At 44.5% G+C, this 19592-nt stretch overlaps 2 protein-coding genes across 2 annotated transcripts in view; both read left to right on the top strand.

Moving 5' to 3' along the window:
* Window positions 1–19592, top strand: part of LOC129385795 (papilin-like) — a 111980-nt gene that overhangs the window by 7820 nt on the left and 84568 nt on the right. Inside the window, exons 4-9 of the mRNA XM_072289514.1 lie at window positions 4548–4608; window positions 14176–14278; window positions 15409–15542; window positions 16565–16688; window positions 16967–17047; window positions 17250–17422. Of these exons, the coding sequence (XP_072145615.1) occupies window positions 4548–4608; window positions 14176–14278; window positions 15409–15542; window positions 16565–16688; window positions 16967–17047; window positions 17250–17422 (676 nt within the window). The remainder of the gene's footprint in view (window positions 1–4547; window positions 4609–14175; window positions 14279–15408; window positions 15543–16564; window positions 16689–16966; window positions 17048–17249; window positions 17423–19592) is intronic.
* LOC140219467 (ATP-dependent DNA helicase DDX31-like) lies at window positions 10052–11531 on the top strand. The gene has a single exon (XM_072289266.1). It carries the CDS (start codon window positions 10052–10054, stop codon window positions 10991–10993), a length of 942 nt encoding a protein of 313 aa, XP_072145367.1. The 3' UTR covers window positions 10994–11531.

Genomic DNA, 19592 nt, shown 5'->3' with positions numbered 1-19592 from the left:
CGTTCAGTTTGCTCTTAGATACAGACTTCGCAGGTGCGGCGGAAGCTTACTGGCATTATATTTGAATATCACTCTTCAATTTGCAATTTTTAATGTATAAAATTTATATAATATTTATATCAAATCACAACATTTTTATGGAAGCGTTGTTGAGGTTATATGCAAAGCATTGAGCTGTTCTTTCTAGTTACTATTATTTTCACGGATTAAAATATTCACCTAACTTACTCTTGAATGTTCTTTAGGTTTTTCTAATCCTTGTAGAATTTAATTACTTCCCGTTGTGTTCTCCCTTAGTTGGTGGCTAAGCAGTTGGGAGAGTCTCGGATGGGTAGCAGCGTTCACAGTTCGGGCTGTCCGAATGGCAGGTAATCAAAATTAATCCGGAGTCCCCCACCTACGGAGTACCGCACCTACATCGTGCCTCATACTCATACCTTGGTTTTGGCACGCAAAACCTCTGAATTTACTTTTTACAGCGAAGCTGTATACCTCTACCGTCCAAGGAAATTTTTGTTGGTAAAAAAAAAAAAAAAGAAAACTCCCCTACAGAGGCCGATCCTAACGATAGTGCAATACCGGCCCGACCCGCGGCGGAGGTGAAGCAAATGATAAGGACTCCCCATACGTGGGCCGATCCCAAAGATAATGCAATGCCGGGCCGAACCGTGGCGGAGGTGCAGTTCGCCATTAAGGCACCCACATACACAGCTTTGCTGGTCATCTTCTTCACTGAGTGGAAGGGCACTGAGCATTCTTTAGTTCATTTTGCTTCTTTGTTATCATTGTATTTTTCGTTGTTTCTTTATTTCCGCTTTCCCCTGTACCTCCACTCGACCTGTTTGTCGTCTATTTATCACGATTTCATTTTGTTCAGCATCTTCTGTTTCGTTCACTTTTTTTAACGCGATTCTGTGATTGTCTTGCCCGTGCTCGCTTTTGTTTCCTTCTCCTGACTTATGTCTGCATTCTTTCAGGTTCAGCTGTCTCTACTGGCTCTGCGGTACTGAAAGTTCGGGTACTATAGCACACGGTGATCTCTCCCGTCTTTTTCCTACCTTACTACTGAACTCCTACCCGCCCCTGCCCCACTTCCTTTTTTTCTCTTTCTCTTCTATTCGTCTCCCTCGCAGCCTCCGTCCAACACCGCGGCTGAAGCGACCATTTATCCGGTGTGACCAGTCACCGCGGTTTTCTTTTCTCATTCCATTTAAGCCTCCCCCCCCCCCCCCCCCCGCCTTCCTCCAGCGGTATTACCGTGCGCAGCATTAGCTTTCCCCCGCCGTCATCTCTCTCGCAGAGTGCGGCCCGTTTCCAGCAGTCGTGACTGCTCTGCCACCATTTACGCTTTCGGCTAGCAACACCGCAAAGGGAAGACGCTCTGCGGTCTCTGTTGAGGCGCAGTCACAGCTGTCGTTTCGTTTCTAAATTACTGTCCTTTTTTTACTTTTTATTTGTGCATGTGTGTGTGTGTGTGTGTGTGTGTGTGTGCGTGCGTGTGTGCGTGCGTGCGTGTGTGCGTGCGTACGGGTATAGTACTGCGGGACGCTTCCCTTATATTCCTGGGAGTTCCCTCGGCGCAAGCGTTTGTTGCGGCTCCTGCGCATTTGTCCCCCTGTCGTGGCGCCGCTGGCGAGCGCATCACTTTCGGTGGGACACCGCAAATGCCTGCCAGCAACAGCTCGAAGGAATTAAAAACGAAGAAGAAGACACCTTGCGGGAGAAGAAGCGTGCACTTCTGAGTTTTATACGACCACTGTGTTTCTTTCCCTTTTCTTTTTGTTCTTTCTTTTCATTTTCACTGATGACATTCTCCCTGCATTCTTTCGATGGAACCCTAGGTGCCTTTGTGTGTCTTTCGTTTACTATTCTCTGCTGCGGGGCTGTGTTCAATACTCTTTCGTACTGTGCTATACTGACTACCTCTGCTCCATTACGTACTGCACTTGTCTGCTCTAATTCCTTGCTCTGACGAGGCTGACGGGTGCCTTGCCCACTACATTTTCTACGTTTCTATGAGTTGCGCTGGTCATGAGAAGTAAAATGGTCGAACAAAAGTAAACATGAAGCGCTACAATTGGCGCACCCGAGAGCACCCCCCCCCCCCCCCCCCCCCAATACAGGGATCTTTGGAAAACACCAAACACTGGAACAGTCTTCTCTGCAGTTATTCGACGCACAAAAAAAGTTGATAACCAGCCGATAAACCATAATTTGTAATGCCTCTTTCTGACCTTTGCGCCCGAAAGTCACGTCGCTTCGTTGACGTCATTGTGTGAGGCCGTCAATTTGACTGTGCCGTCCTGCGCTGGAATTTTTTGGAAGTTTTCTTGCGCTGGAAAGGAGTTTGGGGAATTGTGCAAGTATTACTTTACGATCATATCCGAATGTCTGGAGACCGCCATCTCCTTTTAGCGTTCGCCTAACCTCGACTACGGGTTATGACCTCAGAGCACTCTGGCGCGAACATCACTGCCGCCACCTCTCTTCGCGTTTACATAGTTTCTCGACATTTATCGAGCGCTCGCGCAACGCTACGCAAGTGAGAGTGACCTGCTCCTGGTTATAGAAGCGTGCGAACATTGCGTATCTCTCTAACTCTGTAATTCCTTTAGCGTTCCTTTTAACCATATAAACGCTCAGGTTGAGTGGTCAGTCATCTCATTTGCGAATTAGCGTTCCTTAGTCTACCAGCAGCGAGTTAGGCTTAATTGAGGAAGCTGACTAGGTTTAATAACTGTCAACGGTAACGTGCGCGTGTAAAATAGAAGTATGTTATTTTTGGGTGACCTGTGAACCTATATTTGAATTCTTTGTTGCATTCAACATGATCCAAATTATAATGGCTACAAGAAGCGGAGCTCTTATTTACGCCATCTATATGTTCGATGACGATGAAGAAACTTCATTGTTCTGAGCAAGCGAAGTCTTCGCCCGAGCAGAGCGGCCTCCTCACTCCAAGAAGCCATGGGCTCTGGCCGCAGATGTATACATTTTTTTCAGAAAAAATTTATAAACTCATGCTGTTTAAGGGAAAAAAACGAAAGGCGCAATTTGGGACAGCTCTCTGATCTCGCGTAGACGTAGGATCGTTGTATCGGACGACGCATGCGAGAAGCTCGAACAACGCTTTTGACACCTTGGGATGCCCGTCAATACGTCGAAGCCATAATCTTGGTGTAACGGCATAAAAAAGTAACATGTACGCTCATCATCATCATCAGCCTGGTTATGCCCACTGCAGGGCAAAGGCCTCTCCCATACTTCTCCAACTACCCCGGTCATGTACTAATTGTGGCCATGTTGTCCCTGCAAACTTCTTAATCTCATCCGCCCACCTAACTGTCTGCCGCCCACTGCTACGCTTTCCTTCCCTTGGAATCCATTCCGTCACTCTTAATGACCATCGGTTATCTTCCCTCCTCATTACCTGTCCTGCCCACGCCCATTTATTTTTCTTGATTTCAACTAAAATATCATTAACTCGCGTTTGTTCTTTCACCCAATCTGCTCTTTTCTTATCCCTTAACGTTACACCTACCATTCTTCTTTCCATAGCTCGTTGCGTCGTCCTCAATTTAAGTAGAACCCTTTTCGTAAGCCTCCAGGTTTCTGCCCCGTACGTGAGTACTGGTAAGACACAGCTGTTATAAACTTTTCTCTTGAGTGATAATGGCAAGCTGCTGTTCATGATCTGAGAATGTCTGCCAAACGCACCCCAGCCCATTCTTATTCTTCCGGTTATTTCCGTCTCACGATCCGGATCCGCCATCCCTACGTGCCCTAAGTAGATGTATTCCCTTACCATTTCCAGTGCCTCGCTACTCATTGCAAATTGCTGTTCTCTTCCAAGACTGTTAAACATTAGTTTTCTGCAGATTATTTGTTAGACCCACCCTTCGGCTTTGCCTCTCCAGGTCAGTGAGCATGCATTGCAGTTGGTCCCCTGAGTTACTAAGCAAGGCAATATCATCAGCGAATCGCAAGTTACTAAGGTATTCTCCATTAACTCTTATCCCCAATTCTTCCCAATCCAGGTCTCTGAATACCTCCTGTAAACACGCTGTGAATAGCATTGGAGAGATCGTACCTCCCTGCCTGACGCCTTTCTTTATTGGGATTTGGGATATTGGGATATTGAGCCGCTATAGATATCTTTCAATATTTTTGCATACGGCTCGTCTACACCCTGATTCCGCAATGCCTCCATGACTGCTGAGGTTTCGACTGAATCAAACGCTTTCTCGTAATCAATGAAAGCTATATATAAAGGTTGGTTATATTCCGCACATTTTTCTATCACCTGATTGATAGTGTGAATATGGTCTGTTGCTGAGTAGCCTTTACGGAATCCTGCCTGGTCCTTTGGTTGACGGAAGTCTAAGGTTTTCCTGATTCTATTTGCAATTACCTTAGTAAATACTTTGTAGGCAACGGACATGTACGCTGATGGTACTCAAATAACGAAGTTATTACGTGCTTGCGTTCACTCCCATGCAAGGGGGATATGTGTATAATGAAAGGCTTGTCTTTGTTCTTTTTTCCAGACATGACGGATTGCACGGCTGCACCGGTCCATCCAGGAAGTACTTCTCTTGCAACGTCGAAGTAAGTGGCTGTTACTCGAGCATATGCGGGCTGGGATAGTGTTAACGATTCGCTAGTGTCCAAATGCAGCGCCCAGCAGTACTTTCTTGAAGTAATGCAGACTCGAATCTCGAAAGCAATGCCACTGCTTATTCGATGCGCCGGAAGCAATTGCAAAGCCGGAAACTCGTCATAGCTGTCATGTCTTATGCATCATCTGTAGGTGGTGTTCAAAACGTTGCGTTCCAGGACTTACTTTTCGAAATGCGGTTGTTTCCTTGGAATCAGGGGTAAAATCGGGACTCGATGTGGACCAATGGTCAGTGGGACGCTTCACATTGGGCGGTCACGGGAAGGCTACAAATGAAGCTGTGCAGGGTGATATGGGCTGGACAAGTTTTGAAGTGAGGGAAACGTGCACTAAAATCGATTATGAAGAACAACTGGGGAATATGGAAGAAAGTGAATGGGCTGGGAGAGTGTTGAGGTATTTGTTCAGGAAAAAAAAATAATTCACAGTGGAGGAAAAGAACTCGGAAGCTTACCACCAAGTATGTGGCCTGTAGGGTGAGCAACGCAGCAACAAAGAACGTCAAGCGGAAAGTCAGAGATGCTGAAATAATCTCATGGGTGGTGGCAATGGAAAAGAAACCTGCCATTAGTAACTACTTAAGAGAAAAAAACGAAATCAGGAAAGAAACAATTTATGATAACTCAAAGGGAAGCTCATTACTTTTCGAAGCGAGATCAGGATGCCTTAGAACACGCACCTATAGAGCGAGATATAAGAAGGAAGAAGAAACATGTGCTTGCTGCAGTAAAGCTAGGGAAACGACGGAGCATGTTTTATTAGAATGAGAAGATATCTGCCCAGCAGTGGACTTAGGCACCACTGGCCTCCTTGAAACCCTTGGGTTCAGTGAGAGCAGGGGGAAACGGTGATGTACAAAAACAAAGTTCACAATAAGGGGTCAGAAAATTTGGTTATGGAAATTCATCGTGGCTTTTTTTTCTTCTTTAACCTAGATAGGACACTAAGCAGTATAATAGCAAGAGCTTGGTGGCGCTACCCACAGCCCCGTTCCAAAGGAGATGCTTATAACATCCATCCATCCATACGGCGTGTTTCCGATCTTCAATCGCTTTCAATGCATGCATTCATCAAAACCATGGCCTTCGAGTTCGGCTTCTGCAATACAGAGAGAGCCGTCACTGCAGGGCGGGAATTTGCACACCCTTTATTCCAATGCTATTCCTTTTCACGTTTGGTCAATGAATTGAGCAGTGCCCCGCCTATACATTATAACCGAGGCTCGTATTCACAGAAAGCTCTTGCACAAGAATTGTTCGTAAGAGAAAATTCCAGCCAACCCTGATAATGGACACAACAATGGCAAATAACACACCTTATTCGGCTCCAGGATCGTACGGTACAGTGAGCGGTGTATGAAAAGAAAGGAATACAATCAAGCTAAATGAGTCCTTACATTTACGACGCGAAACTGTATTTTACACCGCGTCTAGGAGCTGGACACATTCTGCCTTTCCCTTGCAAGCGGTTTATGTGCACTTCCCTGTGAGGTCTGCATATTGTCTGGTGACAACCTGTAGGCGTGTCGTCTGACACTTGTAGGTCACTGACAACAGATACTCCGCAAACAACCCTTTAGGATGTTTGGATGTTAGGAAGTTGGATGTTGAGCAGTAGTAGATCAGAAACACGCAAGTTATAACGACTTCTGTTGGAAGACAAGTTTATGAATGTTCTACAGACGAGGCGCAAGTTTTAGGAAGGCAGATCATAGTGTATGAGGTCTCTGTGAGAACCTTCAGACTATGTACATCCATTCTTCATAAGGGTGGAGCAGCATTATACACTAATGAGCAGTTGCCAGCCTGCTCCTTGCTTTGCTTTCCTCTATTTAAAACGTGTAAATGTTTTCAAACGAAGTAATGATAATAATAATAATAGCTCTCAACAGAACCAGTTGTTCCGATGTTGAGTACCCCAGTGTCCATACCTATTGTCACCGAGTTTAGTGCATTCGGCTTGTTCGAAATTGTGTGGTTTTGAAATAATTTCGTTTATTTAAATCTTGTGAATCCTAATTATGTGGAAAGTTCACGTCAGCCAACAAAAGAGCGATTGGACTAGTTATAACTGTATTCCGCATGTCTGCTAAATCAATAAGGAGACAACATGTCATGACGTATGCGTAAATTCTCTCGTTGGTGCAGCACGATACCATATCATGACCATAATTGACCTATAGCACTACGCGAGTGCTCTTGTGCCTGTTTTAATCTATAAGCAACGATGAAGCTCCCACAACTTCCGCTGCGATAGTGCAATCGTGTTGCCTATAAGATCCCGCACTCATACAGCCACGCCTGCGTTGACTTCATGAACTACGTATAAACGCCGCAGTACCATCGGCATATGTGTTGACTTGATGTGCGACTTCCGGGCAGCCTCGCCAATTCAAGTTTTGCAATTGCAATGTACAACGCCAAAGCGAGAACGTAGGCAGCAGGAGGCAGAATGGAGCGTGTTATGGAATATGTAACACGAGGGTGTGACCAGCTAGCAGCTTGCCTCGCGTACGTACAACCAGACAGTGTTCGGCGGCTGAGCATCGTGAAATAAACAAATAAACAGACGAGAAAAAAGGGTCGCTCGTCTGCAATGGAAAACTGATGTGTGTGAACGAGAACACGTCTGCATGCGTCAGCCGTTATATGCAGACAACACGGCACCCACCGCTCCCGCGGTTGAAGCCAGTGTGGCTGTTTACGCCGTGGGGCGTTGTCTGCTTCGGTTATTTTTCCTTGCGGGTTCATTTCCACCTGGAAATGCCCTCGTAAAGTGTGCTAGAAGTAACACAAGGTTACGGAAGCTGCCACCCTGTCTTTAGTGTTTCATTTTTTATGTAATCGCCTTTCGCAGTAACGTCCTTATGAATTGTGGCCACGATATAACAAAATAAAGTTATGTTGTCTCAAGTGTATCACATCTTACTTTTGGTATTCGTTTGCATTACTGAATACGGTGCAGCCAGCATTTTCGCAGTTTACTGAATGCTTTCTGAGAGGTCACTTGTTTGCACTACTTGTATTTTGCTGCACTGAAACAAATGCAAAACAGAATATCACAGGAAGGTGGAGACTTGAAGGACCAGCCGTACAGAGATGTTGCAAACAACGTTTCTGCAAGGGGCCGAAGACAAGTCCCTTTGTCGAAATGTTGGCTACAGCCTTAAGAGGAAGCTTTAGCTCGGGCCCAACTCCGACGCGGCCTATTCAAATACATGTAAAACGCAAAAACGTTTTTATGAGATAACCCCTGGACCGATTTTGATGAAATTTGTTGCATTTGAAAGAGAAAGTTAAATTCTAGTGACTGTTGGAAGCGGAATTTCGATTTAGGGCTTGAATTTTCTTAAAACAATTTTCAAATATTTGATCGTTTGAAACAAATAGAAGCACGAAGTTTACAAATTCATAGCTCTGCATCAAGAACTGATATCGCGGTTCTGTAAATGGCATCCATTAGATCATTGAAAGCGGACAAATTCAATATGTCATTTTACATCTTACGTGAATATGTTACGTTGGTTACAACGGTTTTGCAAACGTTGTATTTCCCTATGATATAAATTTTTTTTAATATTTATGTGTAACATATCAATTTTGTCCGCTTTAGATGTACTATTAGATGCAATTTACAGAATTGTATTATCGTTTTCAGTGGTTGAGTAATAGAGTTGGAAACTTGATAGTTTCGTTTTTTGAAAAATTTCGATTTTTGCCAATTTTTAATAAAAAATTGACGACCTAACTCAAAAACTCGAAACCAACAGTCACTAGATCTTAAGTTTGTCGTTTAAATGCAAGAAACCTCGTCAAATTTGGTGCAGTGGCTGCCGAGAAAAACGAATTTTCCTTTTACATGTATTTAGATAGGAACACTCGAGCTAAAGCTTCCTCTTAAACATTTCTTGTTCAAGTTGTTTTCTTCCTTCCATTCTTTATTATTATTATTACTATTATTATTATTTTGTATCAGGTGGTCCTCTGGGCCACCCATTAGTATTGACTTTTGTTAGCTTCACAGAAGAACAACTTTGTGTAAAGAAAGAAAGCCCCTTTTATCAAGATATGTTGCTTATGCTATTTGGCACACTGGCTTTTCCGGTAACTTTTTGCATCACAGACGGTGCCTTGTCTATGACATCTTAAGCGCTCTTATTTTCCTTAATATACATACAAGGCAGCCGCTAACAGATTTTAAAATACGAGTTTATATCAAAGGAAAAGAACCGGTGCATATAACTACAAGGACTCGAACTCAATCTGTCAGTACTTCCACCAACTACAGAAAAATGTTTATTCACTGAAAATATTCGCTTTTAGGTGTAGCCTACCATCACACTATCAATCATAAATGCAAAATTATATTTGGGGACACCAGCTAAAGAGCACACTATAGCAAGTACGCCACTGTCCAACTCGTATCTAGAGTTTGTATACATGCGCCAACCAATGACGTTCGATTATTTCAGTGACGTCACGGCGGGGTTCTCAGGAACTATGTTTCGGAGTGCAGAGACACAGAGAGGAGACGCAATGCGGTTTTGTGAGATTGTACTGAATTCTTAGGTTGTCATTGACTATCGGAACTCAGTATAATATAAATAAGATACGAATTGTTGTTTATGTGACTGTTTGAATGTACGCTCATCACATCATTCCTATAGTACCACATGGCAGTGGTCAGATATGCAGTTCTGCTTTGTGGGTAATTTTTTTTCTTTCTGTGTGTTATTTAATAACTTCGTGTGCTGAGTTTAGCACTTAAGAGAAAGCCTTAATTCAGGAGCTTGTTTCTAAATACAAAGAAACGGAGCAGTTATTTTGTTCAGAATATTCTGTACCAAATTTTACTACATTTGTTGCATATTAAAGAAAACTATCTAAAGGAACGTCCACTAACCATAGTGAGGAGTTTTATTTATGCCATCAATTTCTTTTTACAAAATATGTCGAAAGTATAAGGAAACTGGAACATCAATCTAATAACTGTTTAACTCGAGAATAAGAAATAAAAAAGCGAAGCAATAAAAGAAAAGAATCACAATTTTATCAATTGCACATACCCAGATATCTAAAAAAATGATCCATATAATCCACTCTGAGATATGTTACTAATAGTGAGTTGATGAGCAAAATGAGAACAAGGTGAAAGCAGGAGCCAGCGCTTCGACAAGTGGACTTGTCTTCAAGGCGACGTATGCTTTCCTCGCCACAGTATATATAGGGGGGTTCTTTTAAAGGGGGGAGGGTGTAACGCGGGTGGGTGCGACAACGAGGGAAGGTGTGTTAGCGTGTCGACACGCTAACAGAATTTGTCCTGCCCCCTGGCCTGAGCCGACACTAGCTCCAGGTTCCCGTCAAGCTGTTGCAGATGGCCCTGTGCTGTCTGCTCCTCGAAGCGTGTGTCGAATCCGAGCGGGGCAAAGTCATTGTGTTCTTGGCTACTCAGGACTCTGTCGACATTGATCATGCCCTCTTCTCTTCAGTCTTGGGCATCATGCTCGAAGACACGGAAAAGCGAATAGACTTTGTTAAGCTCCACGGTGAAATGACCCAGCATGACCGTGCTGAAGTTTTTAACCGATTCCAAGTAGCAGCATCTGGTGTTCTCTTCCCGACTGACGTGGCATCGAGAAGTATAGACGTTCCTCAGTTTGACCTCATTGTACAGTGTTGTGTGCCCCTGCGACCTGAAGAGTACGTCCACCCTGCCGGGTGGACCTTACGGATTGGTGCCAAAGGAAAGGTTGTTGTGTTGTTTCCCTCGGAGCTTGGCTTCCTTGATGGGCTTGCACAAAGAAACATTCAGCTGTACCAAAGGGAACTCAAGGGTGTCCTGTCTAAGGTCTTCACCATCAAGTCTCACATCCTTGAGGCCAAGACTGATCCAGGACAGAAGCTGAAAACGATGGAGGACTTTGTGACAGCACTCCAGCTCATCTTCGAAAGTGAGGTCTACAAGGAGACTGCTCTGCAGGAAATGGCAAAGAAAGGGTTCCTGAGTCCCATCCGTTCATATGCGTCTTATCCTCGTGCCATGAGACACGTGGTGTCATTCAAGGCCTTGCATCTGGGGCAGCTCGCCAAGGCATACTGCCTGCGAGAAACTCCAAGCAGCCTTGGAGCGCAGTGGGCCGCACAACCTCAGGACACTGCAGGGCGTCGTTTCGGGCACAAGAATGCCCGTTTCAGATCGAGTGATAAGCACGGAAAATATTCGAAGCCACCTGTCAAAAGGATGAAAATTTCAGAGTATGACAGCGACCTTGTAGAATCAAAGAAAAAGAGAAGAGAACATGTTCACAATAACTGAACACATCTGTGAGGACAGTGTCGTTTGTTTAGTATGTGTGGTATTCTGGCAACATTTGCTTGCACTGTAAACATGTTAGTGGTGACTTGTCATTCAATGAAATCTGGACCGTATGCAGAAATTTTGGTGCCACAGACATTTCAATACACGGCTTGATTGCTTTTTGGACAGTGACAAAGCAGTCCGTGTGGTTGAAGAAAACCCTGCTCATTGCACACAGCCGTTTTCTGGCACCCTGACTTGGTCACGGTTGCCAAGTTGTCGATTCATGTGCGGATGTCACAAATTTCCTGTCAATTATGTCATGTGCTATGTACACGAACACTGCTACAGGGATCATATGGGGATAACAATTCTTGGGTCTATGCCTCTTCATAGTACGCTGTTAGTGTTTCCCATAATGTCACAGCATGGCAGGTGCACTGATCATGTGGGAGGATATGTACCCTGACACACTCTCTACTGTTGTATTTCAAATGTGCATTACCAGATTCTAAGACATCAAATAAATGCTCACAGACAGGCTGTCTGGCTTGTTGAGTTTGTCTCTTACTCTACCCTGTTGCATTGCCAGCCCAGGGCCAACTTATGGGCTGTATTTAGGACCTTGGTTAACAGATACTTTAAAGGATTTATTTATATAGAATGCTGTGTTGTTGTACAGTGCTGGTCATGGTAAAGGGACTGACAACTAATTTTTATGGTACCTATCTTTTAATGCAGTGGGAAGCTTACCGGTCAGAGTGTCTAAGCATGAAATGGTAAAGCAGAAAACGACGTGATAAATTTTTTATCAGATATTTTAAATCTGCTGATAGGATGTAGTCATTCACTGGAAGAATGCTGAAAATGGGGATAGGTGAGCGAGATAGCGACTGTACGCAGGCATTAGTGTGAGGCAGACAAGTGTGGCCGTAACTGTGAGAAAGTATTATTTTGTTTGTCAAATCGATGTTTCTGTGATTCATGTTTTTCAAGGTGTTAAACTATTTCTGCAATAATAGCTACGTGTTTTCATGGTTTCCTGTCCATCTGATTTGGTATTTACCTTGTCAAAACGAAACCATGCTTTTACGTGATGCGCAGTTCAGCGTGTTGCCGTAACCATGTGTGCGTGTTTGATTTCTGAAGCGTAGAATAAAGCGCAAGTGTCTAACAATATAGGAACTGAAATTTTAAGCAATAATTATGTTACTCTTAATAGCCGACTTGCATACAGTAATCTGATAGACCACATGAGAAGTACCAAGATTTCACTGCCATGCCTTACCACTTACTGGATTTTGAGACTTTCTTTGCCAATTTTAGATTATAAGTCCTATTTATATAGCAAACAGCGTGTTAGATTCTATCTCTATAAATCATGGTCATTTCATTTCCGTTAACATCTCACTACACATTCTGGCAAGGTTTCAGTCCTTTTAATTGCAAAGCCGTAAAAATTGTTGTGGATAATTGTAGAGTGGGAATACAGGATACAAGAGTAGGTGGAATGAGTATATGTGCTTTGCAGTGCCGTGTCACCGGCTCTTGCTTGTTGCCTCGCTGTACAATTAATTCGGCCATGTCAACAAGCTCAACTGTGTACCCGAGGCACAAATTTTCGTGGTTCTCTCTTCGTTCACAGTAGCGCAGTATTATATGCTCCATAGGTGTTTCTCAGCTGTTCGAATGAGGCTGCTGAACTCGTCTTTTATTGCCGTAAAATTGCGAAGGAGACGGCTATTAACATTTCTGGTTTTCGTCCTAAAAGTTGAGGCTGAATTATACATTTCCCCTGGGATTAACTGTTGTCATTTTTGATAACGAGATCACGAGAAAAAATCGCTTCGTTTGTGTGCGGTGCAAATAGCACTTGCCCTACGTTTTGCACCATAATTCTCTGGCGTAGGTGTGAGAATGCCTGAAGAGGCTTTCTTGGTAGAGCCACGCTAATGTCTGATGACACATTAGAGTGCATGTGTTGAAACGGTTCAATATTGTGACTTGGGTAAACAAGATGGTGCATATCTGGGAGCAAAACAGCACTAAGTAGGGCACACAGAATTGGGAGACATGGCTTGACACTGCCCTGACACTGAGAAATTATTTTCTGTGTGAACGGTTAATAGGTCGACAGCTGGCAAAGGTCTGCATGCCTTTGTCGTATGAAGTGTCTTGTGAAGCATGTGTGTGCGTGTATATTGTGGGAACTGTACCGCATGGGACAAACCCATTTGAAAGAAGAGGCTTTGGCACTGCAACTTTACTGATTTTACTGCCCAGTTAAAAGCATAGCACTGTGTTTATTTCGTTTGTCTGTTTTTTTATACTGACAGCTGTTGTTGTCAGACTACCTCCTGATCCTGAACTTCAGTTTCACGATGGGGGGGGGGGGGTGAAGAAAAGAGAAAAGAAGGTAAACTTTGATGCCAAATGAATTCAAAATCTTGTCCCTTTGGCGATGTGCGGTTAAAAGCTGGATATGCTAACCACTGCACCATCGCATAACACTGGCGCTTCATAATTTGTGCAGGGTATTGCGCTATGCACAGACTGTGCAATGCTGTCTGTGAATGTTTTTTGGAGGCCACTACAAACAATGCTGTAGTGGGCAAGGACGTGTGCATTTCAAAGAAGTTGTTATTGAGGAGGTGGCCCTGCTTGCTGTGAGTGCCTGCTGTTGTTGCAGTAAATGATTTCAAGAGCCAGAGGAATTAATACTTTCAGTGTGCTGATTTTTTGGTCTATTCATTCCGGTTGTAGCATTTCTGTCGACACCTGATTGTAGCTGCACTTTTCTAGTAACCAACACGAATCTTGCCATCTGAGCAAGGCAGTGGGAGAACCAGTTATCCTTGTATCATCTTCGAAAAGATGAAGCATGTGCTGACATGTGTGACCACTGCACTGCACCCTTGATCAGCTAGAATGGATCAGTTCGTGCCGACCACCTGTCACTTCATTAGAAAGCCCACTGCCACATTTTGCATTGTTGACAGTGAAAGTATGCAGACCACAGAGTCTAAGAAAAAGCTGCAGCCTGGTACTAATGCATGCAAACAACATAGCCTCGTGTGTTTTTTCTAGCCTTGTGTGTTTTTTGGTGTGACCAGTATCGGATCAAACTGTCGGCCTTTCTGCTGTAAGTGAACAGTCTGGGTACAATGTATCAAAGCACCACGTTCTGCATCTATAACCAGGAATGTCCGGTCCACACAAAGGACTTCAGGGAAGAGCAGTGTGCCCGGTTCAACAGCATACCCTTTGAAGGGCGCTACTACAACTGGGTGGCTTATTACAATGGTGAGTAGGATAGTAACTTACAGATATGTTTGAGGGAATAAACATTTCTAACACATTCAGAACCTCTTCCCTGACCAGTTTCATTCAGGCTAAGAGCAACACTTAGATGGTTGCTTGCACGAGCCTATACTCCTACAAGTGCTTTCTACGACCACTTACAACCATTTAGTACTTTTGAACTCCATGAGCTCGTGCACTGCAACCTGCAAAGCTTCTGGTGTTTGAGTTCAGTAATTTTGACTGTCGTTGAAAGTTCTGTAGGATGCAGGTGTCACTGAACCACGTTGATTTGCGCTACAGGAGCAGCTGTACAAAAGAATGTGACAGAGTACAGAGGTGTCTCTACACTTGCTTTATCATCTAAGTAAATCTGTTTTCATTGTGGGCTGGCTGCAAACAACATAATTTTTTCATCGTGCTGGCTGATTGTTTCGTGGTTTCTTGGCACTGGATGGGTAATACACCTCTGAGCTTTATTTAGGTGTCGTTCACCAGGCCAGTTCTACAGCTTCATTAGCTGATGGGAAAGTGTACAGGCTCCCCTGACTTTCCTGGACGTCTCTGCTCTCGTCACCTTATTAATCGTTGTGCTGGACTTTATGCAGATCATGCGAAATCATGCAGTTATGTCACTGTCTGTAAAAACTCTTTTGGCAAACGCAAACTCGCTAATGTAGTATTTGGGAAGTACCATGCTGAGGCCTTGCCCAAGGTGCTAGCTCAGTGGCTGTACAAGTTCTACTACTAAGGCCAAGGTTGAAGGTTCAATGCAGATGATGACAGAATGAAAATGTCCGTATGGTATCTTAAATTTTGCTGATGCTAAAGAACCTAGTTTGTGAATACTAATGCAGAACGCTCGTCTATAAGTTCTCCCATACTCCACTCGTTGCTTTGGGATGGTAAACTCCATCAGCCAAATATTTAATCACACTGACGTCTCTTTGAGACAAGACTAATATTGATTATAGGTAGAATGAACATGAACTTCTAAAGTTCTAATGGTTTTATGGATTGATGTTAAGTATTTCTTTTTTAATGCTTCCACTGCAACCATTTCAACAACAAACCTGGAGTTAATTGTTTCCCATGAGTTTCTTTGAAATAATTTTATATGTATTTTCTCGCAGCTGCCAACCCCTGTGAGCTAAACTGCAAACCGAAAGGTGGGCGATTCTACCACCGACATTCAGCCAAGACCATCGACGGTACGCGGTGTCATGATGATGGCAGCCTAGACGTTTGTGTCGATGGAGCTTGCATGGTAAGTACTACGTCATATTAGTGCTTGATGTGCCTTTGTCATTCTGTAGTGGTCATTTGGCTAGGATTATTTGTTACTTGCATGTTCTCATTCCATTTGCACTATCTACAAATTCAGCTTGTTCAAATTTCAGTGGCATTCTGTTTATAGATGCAGTTTATCAAGGAACAGGGTCAGAAACTTGCAGCGTTGGGACAAGTTGAGAATTTCTAGTAAAAATGGTGTGAGGTCGCTTATTGTGTGGTCACCCACTAGTGGATCAGGTACACACTGGCATATGTCGAGCCCACGTAAACTGGTTACTGGGAGTATCAGTGCACAAACACCCAATTGTGCCAGGTCTTCAGTAATAATTCTATGATGAAACTGTTTGCTATAAAGTCAACCAGTGCCCATACCTTGCACATAAATGTCATCTTACTGCCAAGTTTGTCCAATGCTGAATTTGGTTGGAGCACATGACCGTCAAAGCTGTATAACTTCAGGCTTTTTAGTGTACTGCATGTGTCAATCGCCATAAAGGTAGTGTATGGTGAATTAAGTGTACTGCCATAGACAAATAAAATTTGAAAAAGTTTGAGCTAGCTAGAATGCATGCATTTATCTTGGCTTTCACTACTTAATGGGACAGCAGTATGATTTTGGCTTGAACACTGAGGTTGGGACCGTACACCTACCTTGGCAACTGCACTCTTCAAAACTGTGCCCTTAATTGATTACTTGGGAGAAGTGCTCTGATTTGTAGCTTGCGATAGTTTGTAGAATACCATAATAGTCAACGTGAGGAGGTCACCGCAAAAGTATGGGGTTTAGTTTGCAAAAGTAGGCTCAGGAAGCAGAACTCCGTTTCAGTGTAGGGCTTCTTCAATAACACAGCATGAAATAATTTCTGCATGTGCCTATGTCCTATGCATGGTCAGCAGGGTGCTGTGTTTTTTCTTTCTGTGATGCCTTATTGTTGCACCATGTTTTGTCAAACAAGAACTTTCCTTGCAATTCATAGTCCGTCCTTTTTGCTCCAGCCTGTCGGGTGTGACAAGATGCTGGGCTCGGACGCCGTGGAGGACAAGTGCCGGGTGTGTCGGGGTGACGGTAGCAGCTGCAGCACAGTCGAGGGCGTCTTTAACTTGGATAACTTAAAAGTCGGTGAGCAGTACTATCTCTATTTGGTGCCTGATCTTGCCCACTTAACTAACCCTTGCACTACTACGACAAGTGACAAAACTCACTATCATTGTGGACTATTTCACTCGCACCATTGTTTCCCTCACCCAGTTAAAACTGATAAGATGGCATGTGATATCTTAGCCACACAGTGCTTGTCAACTTGTCGCACAAATTGCAAACCAGAAGCAAAGTCGCAAGTCTCGCCCTTCAGAAACAATGAAACTGATAATTATGCATATCTGCCTTCACTAACGCAGGTTACAACGACATCCTGTTAATTCCATCGGGAGCTACGAACATCAGAATTGAAGAGAAGTTCCCCACAAACAACTATCTTGGTGAGTTCTTCTTGGGGTGCTGCTTCAGCGAGTGACAGTGCACGTCGTGATTTATGCGTGATGTGCATCCATGCACATCTGATAGTAGTACTTCTCTTTTTTTCACTCCACCAATCGAGCACTTGGAGCGATTACTGATTGGTGCGACTGGCTCCTGGCTGGTGTGTCATTTCTCACCAGTACTGCTTCTTTCTTGTTGCAGCCGTTCGCAACGAGACTGGCTACTACTACCTCAATGGCAACTGGCGCATCGAGCTCTCCCGGAGCGTCCGCTTTGCTGGCACTGTGTTTCATTACGAGCTGCTCAACCACCGTGCCAATGCTCCCGAGAGCTTGGTCGCCCTTGGGCCAACGATTGAGACCATTGTCATTGTGGTCTGTATTCTTTTTCCATCATTGGCTGTTTCTCAGTCCTTAGCCTGAGAAGGCAAAAGTATGATTCAGCTGTATTTCCACTGCCCAAAATACGATTTGCGAACCATATTTGGCGGCAGCTATATGTGGCATAGCAGCCATAGCTACGGAGCCAATTGCACATCTAAGAGAGCTACTAGATATAGTGCCAACCCTTAAGGTTGCTCTTTAAAGCTTTCTTTATCTCCTCCCCTCACTTTACTGGTGCTGTCCTGCTTAGTAAACAACTTGGGCGACGGCTTGTGGGCCACTGGGGATGCGTAGTTGGGTGCATATTTCAGTCGGTGAGCACTCATTACTGTCCAATACTGCAGAATGGATAAGTGCCACTTCACTCAAATATATTACAGAGCCCTTGATAGGGGTATTACCGAATTTACTCGAATCTAGGCCGACCCCAATTCTAAGCCCACCCCCTAAAGTGCGAAGCCAATATATATATATATATATATATATATATATATATATATATATATATATATATATATATATATATATATATATATATATATATATATATATATAACCTCGAATGTAGGCCGAAAACAGCGAGCACAGCGTTCACAAAATGCAAACAGCATTTATTGAATCTGAACGTGCACAGCTCATTCAATGTCGTCATCGCTGTGTTCCTTGTCACTGTCACCTTCAAACAGAGCACTATCTTTGGTACCGTCAACCGCATTAGATATGCTGCACTAATTAAAGGCGTGCACGATCAAAGTACCTGGGATGTCGTCCCACGCTGCAGCTACCCAGCCCGCCAGCTGCGATAGCGATGCACGTTTGATGCGGCCCATTGCCGTTAGCATGTGGTCTTCGTCAGTCAGCCAGTCTGTGTAATATTTCCACAGACGATCCTTGAAAGGTTTGTTGATGCAGACATCAAGGCGCTGCAACTGGCCCGTCATGCCGCCCGGTATGACAGCGAGGTCCGTATTCGCTTGGGCGAGCGGAGCCTTCAGGTTGTCGGTCTAGTGCCCACGGTAAGGGTCAACGACAAATAGCGACTTCTTTGTCAAAGGGCTCCTGAATGCCGTCGCCACACAATCTTAACCCACTCTTCCAGCATCGCAACCTTCATCCACCTGTTCTCATTTGCCCGCTGATTGACATTTCTTGGGAAAGTTTCTCGAGCAGGCAATGTCTTCCTTTTAAATATCATATAATTAGGGAGTTTATGTCCATCAGCTGTGCAGCACAGCATCAAAGTTGCGCACTGCTTCTCATAGCCTGCAGATCGCACGTTCACCCCCTTGGCACCTTTTTCATTCACGGTGTATGCCAGTGGCATATCAAAATACACAGCCGTCTGGTCCGCGTTGCCGATTTGCCCAAGGTTGTAGCCTGCTGCTTCTCTCTTTCGCAGCACATAGCACTGAAAAGCTATCAGCTTTTCTTCGAAATCGCTTGGCAGCTTCTGGGTGATTCAAGTGCGACGTCGGAGGCTGAAGCCGAAGCGCTTCATAATTTTCTGAAGCCAGCCCCGGCTGGCTTTGAAATCCGTTGGCGTGAGGCCTCGCTCCCTCGAAAGTTCCCTAGCCTTCGCTTGGAGCACTTCTGTTGTCACTGGAAGGGCAGCTGCTCTCTGCGTACGAACAAAGTCGGCCAAAACTGTCTCCACTTCGTGATGACGGCCTTTGTTTGGTCCGCTAAATGCCATCTTCGTTGCGACGCACGCAAAAAGCTGCTGTCGTTGTGCCCTCCAATGACGGACGTTTTTCTCGTCGACGCCGAAGTCCCGCCCAGCTTGAAGGTTTGACGATGCCTCTGCGGCCAGCACAACTTTTCGCTTGAAAGCGGCACTGTAGTGGCATCTGCTGCTTGTGCCATCGCGATAACACCACGCCGCACACCGATACGGCCGACACGACACAGGTCAAAATGGTGACCTCGCTTGTGTACGGTTGGCTACTGGCACGGCTAGTAGCTGCTGCGACTGCCTCTATGCTCGTTTTGCTGGACTCTTCCACTTCCTGACTTCATCCGCGGTGTACTGGCATGGACATTCACATTTTGCTTCTGCCAAGGTTGCGGCCACTACCGATGCGGATGCTTTAGACTCCATGGCGGTATGTGCTGCCCGAGCCAGAAAGTGCGAGCAAGTGTCAAATGCGCGCAAGGCGTGCTC

Source organism: Dermacentor andersoni, chromosome 7, assembly GCF_023375885.2.
Source record: "Dermacentor andersoni chromosome 7, qqDerAnde1_hic_scaffold, whole genome shotgun sequence".
NCBI classification, from domain to species: Eukaryota; Metazoa; Arthropoda; class Arachnida; order Ixodida; family Ixodidae; genus Dermacentor; species Dermacentor andersoni.
This window is presented reverse-complemented; position numbering and strand designations above follow the sequence as displayed.